This window comes from Triticum aestivum, chromosome 3A (genome assembly GCF_018294505.1).
Source record: "Triticum aestivum cultivar Chinese Spring chromosome 3A, IWGSC CS RefSeq v2.1, whole genome shotgun sequence".
NCBI classification, from domain to species: domain Eukaryota; kingdom Viridiplantae; phylum Streptophyta; class Magnoliopsida; order Poales; family Poaceae; genus Triticum; species Triticum aestivum.
In genome coordinates, this window is record NC_057800.1 from 10,654,010 (window position 1) to 10,668,744 (window position 14,735).

At 47.5% G+C, this 14,735-nt stretch overlaps 1 protein-coding gene and 1 pseudogene across 1 annotated transcript; one reads left to right on the forward strand and one right to left on the reverse strand.

Moving 5' to 3' along the window:
- The first annotated feature begins 562 nt into the window (after window positions 1-562).
- LOC123057512 (L-type lectin-domain containing receptor kinase SIT2-like) lies at window positions 563-2,716 on the forward strand. Its single transcript, XM_044480468.1, has one exon. It carries the CDS (start codon window positions 591-593, stop codon window positions 2,640-2,642), a length of 2,052 nt encoding a protein of 683 aa, XP_044336403.1. The 5' UTR covers window positions 563-590; the 3' UTR covers window positions 2,643-2,716.
- Window positions 2,717-5,687: 2,971 nt separating this feature from the next.
- On the reverse strand, window positions 5,688-8,469 carry LOC123057514 (G-type lectin S-receptor-like serine/threonine-protein kinase SD2-5; annotated as a pseudogene).
- Window positions 8,470-14,735: the final 6,266 nt, after the last annotated feature.

A 14,735-nucleotide genomic window follows, 5' to 3' on the forward strand; every position in this document is an offset into this window, starting at 1 on the left:
AGCCTATCATGCATGCTGTAACCTAACCTTGTGGTACGCATGCAGCCAAGAAACTCAGCCAAAGCCTCGTTATCTCGGTTCCATGGCCAATATGGGAATAATGTAATCCACACATCTTGGTTTCTCTAGGGCACTTCTGGAAGCAGCAACACATATTATTGGTCATGATCTGGAACAAAAGCTTGACTGTTTGCGGCGGCAGCTGCGTGGAAGGCTGGGAGCATCTCGGTAATATCGCGATCTCAAATCTGAATGCTCTCATAGAGACTGTGGTGATTTTTTACCTCTCTAAATAAAACTATCAATTTGTTAGCTTTGCAGAAAAATGTTAAAATGGGAAATTGGGTGGAAGGCAATAATTCTGTTTGGCTGTTTTGACGGGTCACTAGGCCGTAGACAAGTCTATGGCTCCATCAAGGACTCGTTCAAACTGAAATCGACATGTATGGGAAATGTAGTGGCGAAGACTACACCACTGACTCCTGTTGGCCAGTGAGTCGTATTAATACTTACCCTGCTCCTCCAACTACTTCCACACAACCAAAGGGAGAAAGAAAGAAACTCCGCTCTGAAAACCAGCATATAGCACCATGCCAGGTCTGATCTGGTTGTGCGTCCTCTTGATCCTCTCTTGCCATGATGGTGTTGATGGCGTCACGGAGTTCATATACAATGGGTTCGCCCGCAGCAAGCTCCACCTCGACGGTGAGGCTTCCATCTCAAAACACGGCGTCCTCTCTCTAACGAGCAGCAGCTGCGGCGACAGCTCCTTCACCCAGGGGCATGGTTTCCATCCAGAAGCTCTTCCGTTTGTCAATTCCCATGGCGTGTCCATGAGCTTCTCGGCCACTTTCGTGTTCTCCATCACGCCCAGTGACTCTGACACTTCCGGCGACGGGATGGCATTTGTCATCTCCTTGGCCCCGCTGTCTGGTACCTGGACAGATGGGCAATACTTGGGACTTGTCAATCAGGACGACGACGGTGGCACACTTGCAAACCGTTTCTTCGCCATCGAGCTTGACACCGTAGCCAACTGGGAGTTCAGAGATATAGACAACAACCATGTCGGGATTGATCTCAACAACCTAACGTCCGCCGCCTCTTCAACCGCAGGGTATTACAGCGACAATGTCGAGAAGGACTTCCACTTCTTCAATCCACTGAGACTTTCTAGTGGAAAGCCAATGCAGGTTTGGGTGGACTACTATGAGATGCAGCTCAACGTCACGCTTGCTCCTGTCCCCATGAATAAGCCCTCTTCACCGCTATTGTCTTACTACCCCATCGATCTTGCAAAGGTCCTCAAGAATGACACCAAATCAAAGGCAGGGGTTCCAACCACAGCATACGTCGGTTTCTCTGCCTCCAGCGGTGATTGGTGTGCCTCCCAACAAATTTTTGGGTGGAGCTTTAACCTGTATGGACCGGCCAAACCACTTGACTTATCGCTGCTGCTGCCGCCATTAAAACAAGTACAAGATAGTTCCAGACAAGAAGCCCATGACAAGAAAAAAGTCGTCAAATGGGTGCCCGCAACTATATCTTCACTTGCCATACTTGCAGGTATAACAACTTGCCTTCTGTTTCGATGGTGGTGGTGCAAGAAGAGGATGTCAGAGAGGAATGAAGACTGGGAGGCTGAGCTTGGGCCCCACCGCTTCGCGTACAAGGACCTCCGCCGAGCAACAAATGGCTTCGACGACAATCAACTCCTTGGGAAAGGCGGCTTTGGGCAAGTCTATAGAGGAGTCCTTGGCAACTCTGGCATGGACATCGCAGTGAAGCGGGTCTCCTCGGAGTCGAAGCAGGGGTTGACTGAATTCACAGCTGAGGTCATCATCCTTGGTCGCCTACGACACCGAAACCTTGTCCGTCTGATCGGCTATTGCCGGCACAAGGTCGAGCTTCTCCTCGTCTACGAGTACATGCCCAACGGCAGCCTGGATAGCTACATGCACACCCAGACTAGGCACACGATGCTCTCATGGTGTCAAAGGCTTCACATCATCAGAGGCGTCGCGTGCGGGCTTCTGTACCTCCACGAGGACTGGGAGCAGGTCATCATACACCGTGACATCAAGGCCAGCAACGTCCTACTTGACGGAGAGATGAATGGTCGGCTGGGTGACTTCGGCCTCGCGAGGCTGCACGACCATGGTGCCGACGCGCACACCACCCATGTGGCCGGCACGAGGGGCTACCTTGCCCCTGAGCTGACGAGGTTCAGCAAGGCGACCAAAGCAACTGACGTGTTTGCGTTTGGTGCCTTTGTGCTAGAGGTGGCTTGTGGTAGGCGTCCGGTGGGGTTCAACGCCCGCGGCGAGCTGCTGGTGCTCGTCCAATGGGTGCGCGACACGTGGGCAAGCGGCTCCGGCTCGATCGTCGACACCGTTGACCCAAGACTGGACGAGTATGCTGCTGATGAGGCGGAGCTGGTGCTCAAGCTTGGGTTGTTGTGCTCACACCCTTTACCTGTGGCGAGGCCCAGCATCCGCCTTATCATGCGGTACCTTGATGGGGATTTACCTTTGCCCGAGTTCTCTCCTGAATATCTCAACATTACAGATGTCGATCAGGTTCTTGATGAAGTGCCTCCGTCAGTGGCGAACAGCATTACAGGTCTGTCTGGAGGTAGATGATAGGACATCCAGGAGGGTTTATCTATTGTTGTTTAATTAAAGGCTGGGGTGGTGTTAGGTTTAGAAGAATCTGATGGGGAGAAAATGAGAAATGATAGATATGTACAATGTGTTTGTGTGTGTGGCTACTGGCTACTGAACAAATCTGGGTACTTCACAATAAAAAATACCTGCATACCTTTCGGAAATTCTCTCAGGTTACTTTCCCACAAATCTCTTTCTCAGGACTGAGAAGTATCCTCCAAAAGGATAGCCTTGGGAAGAGATTGTGGCTGCCAGTGTCACGGGATAGGAACGGCAGCTACTTCCTGTCCTGTACACCTTCCAACTACTACTTTGCAGGTCTGTTCCTTCCATTCGTCCATTGTTCGTGTAGCTCCAGACAGAGCAAACAGCTTTGCAAGCTCAAAAAGTCTTAACTCTTTGGATTGAAAAATCGACCAAAATCCTCGAACGTCCAGTGAAACAAATAAATTTGCCCCACCAACTGCCAACATTGTTAGTTACCTATAGTGGTGAAAAGGAGCAACGGAATCCCATATATATGTAGCATTTTACAGTTTTTTTCTTGTGACGGTTCAAGATTGGTTCGAGCCTTATTTTCCGCTTTTCCGAGGAAATCGAGCAATATTGTCAGCTGAGGTGTTTTTTTCTATCTCATTAGTGTTGGACTCATGCTGGTCAATCAATGACAATGATAAGCTCTATAAAAAAGAGTCTATTGAAGCTAACCTAACCAGTTCTTGTCTCTGAAATTTTATTGTCAGGGGATGTCTGCAAGACGCTCTACAGTTCCAGAATCCAGATAATAATATGCAGTCTCTGACCTTGCAAAGCTCTGCACAAGCATGCATAAGGGACAATGGGACAGATGGCAGCAGGTTGGTGTTACAAATTTAATCCCTAGCTTGAACCATATGAAAATTAATAATACTCCCTCCATTTTCGTATATAAGGCCACTATCAAAATTACAATTTGCAACTATACAAGGCCACTAACATTAATCAAGGCAAAATTGATGGCGTTTGCCTACTAGTACCCGAGGACATTAATATCCCTTGTGTGCATGCGGGAGTGAGAATGTTAGCTTGCATTGCCAACATTAATCAACCAACGAGGAGTAACAGGGTTGGCTTGTTGTGCGTGTGAGATAAAAACCACATTAATTAACACGACAAACAAGATGACAAGCTAGCTTGCAACATTGACTTAAATATAGCATTGATTTTTACCTTGGTACCTGTAAATGAGTTTGTGGCCTTGTATATAAAAATGGAGGGGGTACTAGGAATATGTAAAATATATTGCCATGTCAACACATCAAAACATGGCAGTTTGAACCTGATTAATACCAGTTCAGTTCAGTTCAGTTCAGTTTAGAGAGAGAGAGCAAGCCGCGCCACTTCCCTCAAAAAGAAAACAAAAAAGATATCCCTCCCCTTCCTTCCCCGCCCCATCACACTTCTTGGCGGCGCTCCGGCGGTGGCTTCTGGTCTCGCCCCTGCGCTTATTGTGGCAGGCCGCCACTCTGCCCTAGCTGCATATCTCTTCCCGTCAGCCGCTGCCGCTGCTGTCTACCTCCTCCGCCACCCCGCCGCATCAGGAAATGTGAACCTTCTTCCTATTTGTACTGGATGTTCGCTATGGTTCACCACAGATTTAGGAATCATCTGCGCCTAGTACAGATTTGGGAATCCTGCTGCCAATCGATCACTTGTGCAACGATTCAGCACCCGGCAACGGCTGAGGACTAATTGAGATAATCGACTGCACCTCTTGAGTCTTGACTAGTGCTATTACTTTTCAGATTGTCGTCAAATCTGATGTTCGGTAACAGGTAGCGTTAGTTGATCTCAAAATAGACATGCATTACACACGTTCTAATCATAGTTTTAAATAGCCAGCTATAGCGGAGCTATAGCCTTTTCAGCAGGATGCCGCTAAATGATCGTCTTCACAAATAGCCCGCTATAGCGCGCTTTAGCCCGCTATAGCTGATTTGAAGGCCCGTCGCTATTTTCCATAGCCCGCTATTTGAAACATTGATTCTAATGCACAAATTCAGTCCAGCCGCTGTAGAACAACAAGGTTTGCAATGTTGAACTATTTTTCAAGTAAAGTTGGGCCTCATATTGTAATAATTCGAGAAGATACAACAGACATGTCAGTTGCTTTACATAAGAAATTCTCATGTCTTGCTCATAATCTAATTGGCTTCTATGTCAGGATTGTCTCATTTCACCTTGGGCCTAATATATGTGAGGCCAGAGGTGGAATTGAGGAGATCCACTGGAGATTGACGAACAACTTGCCGAGGGAATTCAGCTAATCCACTGCACGGTTGAGTCACATGAGTGGTATGCAACAACTTCCGACTAGTTCTATTAATAGTCAAATTCTCATGAAATTGATGCCATATAGCCTGGTAAATAGGGGGATTCTCATGGTCATAGTAGTAGAGATCGATGAGCAGCATACCATGATTGACTTCCATCTACAAACTTTGAGACATGGCCAACTATCCAAACGTATGATGATGCAATACACTTTACGAGTATCAAAATGCTAACTGATTCAAAAATCAAATGCCTTATACGATACACATTACTAAGCATAGCAGAACCTATTATGAAAGGAAAACACATTGGAAATTGGGAGAAATTTAAAGCACTTGTAATTTTTTCTACTTCCAAATACCATTCATTCTGTCAATTTCTCTGCTTTGTTGGATCCTGGGAGCATTTTGGAACATGTTGTTAATTTCAACTACAATGACTAGAAAAATACCTGCATTAATTGATCTGAAAACAGACTTGCATTACATGAAAAAAATTGAACATTCTAATGACTAAATTCAGTCCAGCTGCTGTAGAACAAGAAGGTTTACAATATTGAAATACTTTGCAGCTAAAATTAACTCGAGACAAGGGGCTTCAGATTATAGTAATTTGAGAAGATACAACATACTTATCGTTTGCTTTACATAAGAATATCTCATGTCCTGCTCATAATTTAGTTGTCTATCTTGTCAAGATTTTCTCATTTCACCTGGGACCTGATACATGTAAAGCTAGAGGTGGAACCAAGGAGACCACATTTCCATCAGCGCCGAAATACACTTGATTTGTTGCAACAAAGTTATGATCAATGTTGCTCTCTGCATTCATGGCGCCTTCCAAGACCTTGACTACCTCAGACATTTTAGGCCTTCTTCTGCAATCAATCTGCAAACACCACATTGCGAGCTTCATCATTTCAATTACATCCTGCTTATGTGCTAGCATATCATTACTCTTATTGTCAATCAATTCTACCAACCGATTAGTCTTCACCTTTTTCCTGCAATTGCATGATGAGATGGATGCTCTCTTCGGATCGAGAATTGTCGAGGTTCTTTCTTCCACTGATGACTTCCATGACCACAACACCAAAGCTATAGACATCGGCCTTTTCCGTGATCTGCGATGTCAACCATTCAGGAGCTAAATATCCAGGTGTGCCTCTCATTCTGGTAAACACTTGACTCATATCCCTGTCAATGAGCTTGCATAGTCCAAAGTCAGAAAGTTTAGCATTGAAGTCATTATCTAAGAGGATGTTTTGTGGTTTGACATCCAAATGGGCAATCTTTTTCATGCACTCCTCATGAAGATAAGCGAGACCCTTAGCTATGTTAGTGATAATCTTGCACCGTGCTATGTATTGAGCTTGCGTTGGTTTTCCCCGAAGAGGAAGGAATGATGCAGCAGAGTAGCGTAAGTATTTCCCTCAGTTTTTGAGAACCAAGGTATCAATCCAGTAGGAGCCCACGCTCAAGTCCCTCGTACCTGCACAAAGCGATAGCTACTCGCAACCAATGTGATTAGGGGTTGTCAATCCCTTCACGGTCACTTACGAGAGTGAGATCTGATAGATATAATATTTTTGGTATTTTTGGTATAAAGATGCAAAGTAAAAAAGTAAAAGCAAAGTAAAAAAACAAAGCAAGATTAAAGTGATAGAGACTGATATGATGAGAATAGACCCGGGGGCCATAGGTTTCACTCATGGCTTCTCTCAAGAGCATAAGTTTTCTATGGTGGGTGAACAAATTACTGTTGAGCAATTGACAGAATTGAGCATAGTTATGAGAATATCTAGGCATGATCATGTATATAGGCATCACGTCCGTGACAAGTAGATCGAAACAATTATGCATCTACTACTATTACTCCACTCATCGACCGCTATCCAGCATGCATCTAGAGTATTAAGTTAAAAACAGAGTAACGCCTTAAGCAAGATGACATGATGTAGAGAGATAAATTCATGCAATATGAAATAAACCCCATCTTGTTATCCTCGATGGCAACGATACAATACGTGCCTTCCTGCCCCTTCTGTCACTGGGTAAGGACACCGCAAGATCGCACCCAAAGCTAAGCACTTCTCCCATGGCAAGAACTAACAATCTAGTTGGCCAAACCAAACGGATAATTCGAAAAGAATTGCAAAGATAACCAATCATACATAAAAAAATTCAGAGAAGATTCAAATATTATTCATAGATAGACTTGATCGTAAACCCACAATTCATCGGTCTCAACAAACACAGCGCAAAAAGAAGATTACATCGAATAGATCTCCACAAGAGAGGGGGGGACTTTGTATTGAGATTCAAAGAGAAAGAAGAAGCCATCTAGCTACTAACTATGGACCCGAAGGTCTGAGGTAAACTACTCACACTTCATCGGAGGGGCTAGGATGATGTAGAAGCCCTCCGTGATGATGGCCCTCTTCCGGCGGAGCTCCGGAACAGGACCCAAGATGGGATCTCGTGGATACAGAAAGTTGCGGTGGTGGAATTAGGTTTTTGGCTCCTGTTCTGATCATTTGGGGGTACGTGTGTATATATGAGGAAGAAGTATGCCGGAGGAGCAACGAGGGGCCCACGAGGCAGGGGGCGCCCCCCACCCTCGTGACCGCCTCTTTTGTTCCTTGGAGCAGGGTCCAAGTCTCCTGGATCACGTTCGGTGAGAAAATCACGTTCCCGAAGATTTTATTCCGTTTGGACTCCGTTTGATATTCCGTTTATCTGCAACACTGAAATAGGCAAAAAACAGCAATTCTGGGTTGGGCCTCCGGTTAATAGGTTAGTCCCAAAAATAATATAAAAATGGAAAATAAAGCCCAATATAGTTCAAAACAGTAGATAATATAGCATGGAGCAATCAAAAATTATAAATATGTTGGAGACGTATCACACCGTGTGCTCCAATCTAGAGGAGGTGAATCCTTGTCATGTCAACAATAGATCCATCTGTCCAAGGATCCATTTGGCATGTACTCATATACCAAGAGCCTATGCAATTTCTCTGCACAAAAACCAATTAATCTCACCAGATTAATATGATGAATGCTGCCAATTGTCTGAACCTTTGCAGAAAATTCCCTTTTGCCCTGACCCGCTCGATCTAAACGTTTTACTGCAATCCTTTCATCAGCTAGCTGTCCCTTGAAAGCAGATCCAAATCCTCCTTCCCCAAGCTTGTTTGCGAATTGCTCAGTTGCTGCTTTTAACTGTTGAAATGTGAACTTCATTGGTGTTCCTTGTAGCTCCCCAAACTCTTCCTCCTCCATCTCATGATGTCGTTGTGATCTTCGTTTACGTAATTGATGAGGAACAAGATGGAAAGAAAAATGAAGCCGTATTTCACTTTCATGGTTGTTGGGCCAATAGTTGCAGGCAGAGCACTTGCGGCCGTAGCCCGTAGGTGTTACCTTGGCTGTTGGTGTAGGCACAACACTTGGAGTCATAGGTGTTACCTTGGGCGGGGGTGCAGGCATGGGACCTTCAGTTGTAGGCGATATTCACTAGTGCAGAACTGGGCAATAGCACCGGTTTGTAAGGCCCTTTAGTGCCGATTCGATAACCGGCACTAAAGTGTGGGCACTAAAGCCCCTCCCCCCTTTTAGTACCGGTTCAGTACGAACCGGTGCTAAAGGGCAACCACGTGGCACGAGGCGCGCCGTGGTCTGGAGGACCTTTAGTCCCGGTTGGTAAGGATTTTTTTTATTTTTGAAATAAAGTAAAAACAGTCCGCCTACTGGGCCGGCACGGCCTGCGTACGACTAGAAATCCAATCTCTAGTTGGGCCAGGATGCAGGCCCGTACGGCCCAGTAGGCCACATAGGGCAGAATACTTGCAATAGGCCCACAAAGGCCTGCTTAGAGAGGAGCTCGACACGGTAGCCGCTGCGGGGCTTATAAACCGGTGCGAACTCCTCTCAACTAGCGAGGTGGGACTAAACATTATGCACTGCCGGTGACAGCGCACCACCTTTAGTACCGGTTGGTGGCTTCAACCGGTACTAAAGGCCACAACCTTTTTAGTACCGGTTCGTAGCACGAACTGGTACTAAAAGTTCGTCATGAACCGGTACTAATGAGCGCCGCCCGCCTAGCCATTGGAACCGATACTAATGGTCACATTAGTGCCGGTTCAATTACAAACCGGTACTAATGAGTTTCACATTAGACCCTTTTTCTACTAGTGATTGTTTGGTTGATCATAGCACACAAGTGCACCTTCCCGTCCTGACCGACCGTCACACAAGTGGGCATCTTCCCACCCTGATCGAGCTTCTCACGAGCTCCAACCGGAATAGCGGCTGGGCATATGATGGCAATGGGGAGGAGGAGAGGCAGGAGGCGGAGAGCCGAAGAGGTACTCACCACTGCCATTTGTGTTATGATTTCTCATTGCGCCCGTCGACTTGAACCAGTATCTCAGTTGCAAACTTGCGATAGGGCTCCTGTGGCTGTGACAGACTGACAGCTAACGGATTGGTAGAGTGGTAGGGGATAGCAGACCAGACAACCTAGAGTGGTAGGAGATTGCAGACAGGGACATGACCTGTCTGCTGAATCATTCAAGGGTCAGCATAAAACAACCTAACATTATTGTCGACTTGTTTATTTGTAAAGAGATTGAAAAACACGAAACAACCCCCCCCCCCCCCCCGCGTCGTCTCCTTCGAGGCGACTCGGGGGTTACCCTAGCCGCCGCCGCCGCCCTCCTCCCCCCCTTCCCTACCCTCCGCCGCCACCAGAGGTGTCCTCCGGCTCGCGCGCGCGACACCAATGAAGGTGGCGGCGGGGATCTGGCGGCTCCACCTTGAGTGGAGGGCCTCGGCAGCCGGGGCAGCGGCCCTGGGAGGTGCGCGTGGTGTGGCCTCGTCGGCGGGTCACGCCCACAGGTGCTGGTGAGCCGGCTCCCCTTGGTCGTGTGGGCGACGAGGCGTCGGCGACCGTCGGATGCTATTGCGGCAGTGTCCCCCGCAGGCCTGCCGGCATCCATGTGAAGCTGCTCCTCCCTCTCGCCCCGATCTGCTCCTTCCCTCGCCGGATTCGGGCTTTAGTGGCGCTAGCCACTGATTCCGGGTGCTGGTTGCGGGATGCTTGTGGGTGTGTGTGGATCTGGGGGAAACCCTTGACCGACGCGGCGGCCACATCAAAGTCGACGCCTTGGGCGCCGATCTCCTCCATGGAGGCTCTGGTGAGGATCCACACCCTCCCATCCCCTCCCCTGCGTCGTGGTGAAAGCCAAGGTCCCCTGTTTCGGGCGGTGACGGCGCAATGTGTCGTGTTCCTTCTTGGAGGCTTCGTCCGGGGATCGCAGGGGTGGCGAGTGAGCGGTGGTGGGTGTGGGGGCGGCGGGCGCCAGCTTGATCTTTCTTGTCGGCATCTTTTCATGGGCTGCTAGTATGGAGGGTCCCTGCCAAGGGCGCCGGTGGATCGACGCCCTCATTCCTGGGCGAGAGGGGATCGGGTTCCCCCCTGCGGCGACAATGGTACGCCAGTTTGGTGGGAGCTGTGTGCTCCGGCGAGTCCTGCTATTGGCCCTTGTTTGGTGCTATCTCTTGTTGCAGGTCCCAAATGCTTCTGTAACTTCGGCCGACAGCTCTCGTCCGAGGGTGTGACTGAGCCGGAGACGACGAGGGTGCTCCTGAGTAGTGTGGTCTGGGCTTGCAGATTCTGTTTCAGTTTTGCCTCATTGGCAACGTGGGTGCCAGCTAGCTGGGTTCTAGGGAGAACCGATCTGTCGTCTGCCGGTGCGGCACCCTTCGAACCAGGGTGAGAGGGTAGGGGCCTTCTGCGGCGACGGATCCAGATGGTGGTCATGTCCATGTTTGGTCATTCGAGGGTGGTTGCGACATCAATCCAAGTGCGGCGATGCATTCTTCGGTAGTCCTTAGCCTGTTTGCTGGTGTAGGTTGTACCATAGGGTGATGGCCATGGCGTAACGATGCTCCTGATCGCTTATGCCAGGGCCTTCGAGTTGTTTCATCTATGCATCCTGTATCAGCCGTGTGGTTTTTTCTTTTTTTGTTTCGTTCTTGTAAGGCGTTGGCAGTTTGTAATCCTGGCCAGTTGATGGCTTTGTTAATTCAAAGCCGGGCTCGACTTGAGCCTTCGTTCTAAAAAAATATATTATATTTGTACGTCTTCAAGTGAAAAAAAAGGAATGGCATCTGTATAGTGCGTTGTTTAATGATTTTGGCTGTAAGAAATCGCCAAATACGGCAGAAAAATGCGATCAAATCTTGCATAGGTGCTACCATATAAAACATGCTTTTTGACAAAATATCATCTTGGGAGAGTAGGCATTTTTTCCCTTGTGTATCTCAGATCCTTTTTTTTTGCTGCTTGTTAATGTATCTCAACTCTTTTAGTACGGAATGAGGCAACTCTTCTGTGTCCATTTCGAAAAGAAACAATAACATACGTCTAGACTTCTAATATAATTAGACCATATAACAGTGGTAGATTGAGTATTTAATCCCAGATTGCACATCCTTGTTTTCAGTTTCTTTGTTCTGGAGATCTGTACCGTTATAATTATAATGGAACCCGGCTCCTAATTTTGGGAGGCGTATGAAAAAAAAACATCTTTCTCCATTACCAATCTGCCGTATGCTTTGTGGCAACACTTTAGATCTGGAATCTGAGTCAGCAGCAGTGATGTAGAGTGAAGATCACTTTGCAAGAAGTACCCTTGGGTTGGGGCATTCTGATTGCTGGAAGCAGCTCGAGGCCTTGTTGACTGCCCTAGCTATCATATGCCGTCAACCGTATGGAGCCATGTCGACCTCGCGTAACTTCTTGATTGTGTCCAGACGAGGGTGGCAAAACCTTGTGATCCTTGTGACACATTTTGTAGCGTCAAATCTGAGGTTGTCACTCGCTGCTGCTGTTTCATAGAGTGGAAATCACTCTGGATCACAAGATCACGCTGGGAGGAAGCTGCGCGGTACCTGATTGAGGACTTGGTGCCAAAATGACTTGCATGTAATACGTCATCTATATGTTCAGCCAATCAGCCAAAAAGACAGGCTGAAGCCTCGTTATCTCGGTTCCCTGGTCACTGGTAGAAAAAGGGTCTGTAGTCCCGGTTCGTAAGGACCTTTTATCCCGGTTCTGAAACCGGGACTAAAGGGTCGGTACTAATGCCCTGTCCCTTTAGTCCCGGTTCAATCCAGAACCGGGACAGATGGGCCTCCACGTGGCCTGTGCGCGGAGCCCAGGCAGGAGACCCTTTGGTCCCGGTTGGTGGCACCAACCGGGACCAATAGACATCCACGCGTCAGCATTTCTGTGGCTGGGGTTTTTGTTTTTTTTGAAAGGGGGGGGGGGGGTTGGGGGTTTTGGGGGGTTAATTTAGGTGTTTCATATATTGTGTTAGGTAGCTATAATTAATACAGAGAAGTGTCCTCTTTTATGTCTGTGCTTGGTCAACGCTACGTACTATACATGCGTATAGAGAGGACTAGACACGCTAGCTAGCTAGTAAGCAAACGAAGGAAACAGAAGATCGTCATGAACATATATGCATACAGAGAGAAGTGATATCGACCACCTCTCCTTCTCCGAGAGATTGGTCGAACAACAAGTTCTCGTATATCTATCCGACACTACCGGCTACATATATACAATAATTATCTCTTACAAATATAATCATACGGACTCATGGTCCACATAGTATTCTCCGTCTTCAGCGATCACGTAGTCAAGAAAGAATGCCGCCTATTCCTCTTGAATTGCTCGCATGCGAGCTGGTGCTAGGAGTTCATCCCGCTTCCGAAACATCTAATTTGAAGAAGGGGGTCAATACATATATATATGAATGAATGAAACTCAACACAGATGATGGTAATAAAATAAAATTGTCAATGTTGTTATTTACGTACTTCATATTGTTCGTCAGAGTACCCGCCCCGCTCACAGGTCATGTGGCGGATGGACTCGCAGACGTAGTATCCACAGAAATCATTCCCTTGTTCCTGCCACAACCACTTTACAAGAAATAGAGGTCAATCAAACTAATACGCAAGAATGCTAAATGGTATTGATGAAACTAGCACTTGAATCACTAGCTAGGAGATGCGCGGAACATGCTACTATAGTACTTACTTTCGGGTGTCTAAATTCCAGCTCCTTCGGCAGTCCCGGAACTTTTCTGGTAAATTTTCTCCAAACCCTGCCGGACAAAGAAAACAATTACTTGATATCAGGAAATGAACAAAGTTGCTGATATGGTGGATAATGATCGATTTAACTTACTTCTTGAGGATTTTAGTCATGTCCGCATACTCCTGGGGATCTTTTCGTTTAGAGTCCAAGACAGTTACTACTCCCCGCTCAAGCCTAATCTCTAGGAGAATATAGTGGTACCTGCGCACGCATGCATAATTCATCAATTACATTACTATAACCTGGACGAATATATAAGGGAAACCGAATATGCAGAAGACAGTAACACTCACTTGAAGTTGTAAGGAAAGAGTATTATATCTTTGTTTTCATTTTTTTTGAATGATCGTAGCAAGTTGGCCTCGGTATCTTCAGGACGATGTTCAACCTCAGTTGCATATATGAGATATGTGTTAACGAACCCAATATCACCGATTTGTCTTTTCTTCAATTCGGCGATCTTCAATCTGCATAATATAGTGAGGATAATTATAAATACATGCAATGAAAGAGATGAGCTATATAGAGAGACTTAATGACAGAAGTAGTAGTACTTACAGACAGTAGCAGGTGACCGTTGTTTTATCGAGGGCCAATTGATTGAAAAACTGATAGAACTCCTCAAATGGAATAGGCAACAGTTCAATTCCAACGAGGTCATGCTCCGGTTTAACTCTCGCATACAAAGTACTCCTCCCCTCAGACTCTCTGCAGATTTTCAAGTACCAATCATGTAATCTTCGCATCATCGTTGTTAAAGATTTTTCATCTTTGACGAGAGGCTTCCCATACTCGTATCTGTGTATCCGCACCTCCATGGGATCATAATGTACATCGTCAGGCAGGTAATCGTCAACATTGCAATAACCGGACACCATCCTCGGATCGACGATGTCGCTAGGCACCTTGAGCGGGGGGCACGATTGCTTCGCTTGTTCGCCGAGATGGGCAATTTGTTTCCCAGCTGCTCGTCGTTCTTTCAGCCTTTGATCACTGACTGTACTTCCCGATCGCTCCGCTTCGGCCCATGTCTTTGCAATAATGCGCTCATAGTTGCCTTTCGGCGGAGACTTGGGTGGTTTTGCCAGGGCAGCCAGAGTGCGCTTCACTTTCACCGGATCTACCTTCTCCTCCGGAAGTGGATGTCTCTTTGCTTTCAACCCTTGAAACCAGTCATCCACTTCGGTCCACGCGATCTTCGCGTTCTCCTCCGGGGTCCTCTCGTATGGTAACTTCTGTGGACTCTTCAGAGAAGGACCGAATCTGTATGTCCTCCCGCCTCTGGTTGTACTGCTAGACGCCGGCCGAGCAGACGAAGCGGTTGTCTTCTTTACTTGCTTACGAGGCGGAGGAGAAGGACTACGACGCGCCGGAGCAGCTGCCGGAGCGGCGGCGGGTCTCTTCCGCCCTTGCTGACGAGGCGGAGAAGGAGGAGGCTGGCTGCTCGGGCGCGCGTCGGCGCAGGAGGCGGAGTGCCGCCACGCGCCGGAGAAGGAGCCGGCCGAGGGCCCTGATCGTCACTCGCCGGAGGAGGAGGCGGTGGAGGAGGCGGAGTGCCCTGACTCGCCGGAGGAGGAGG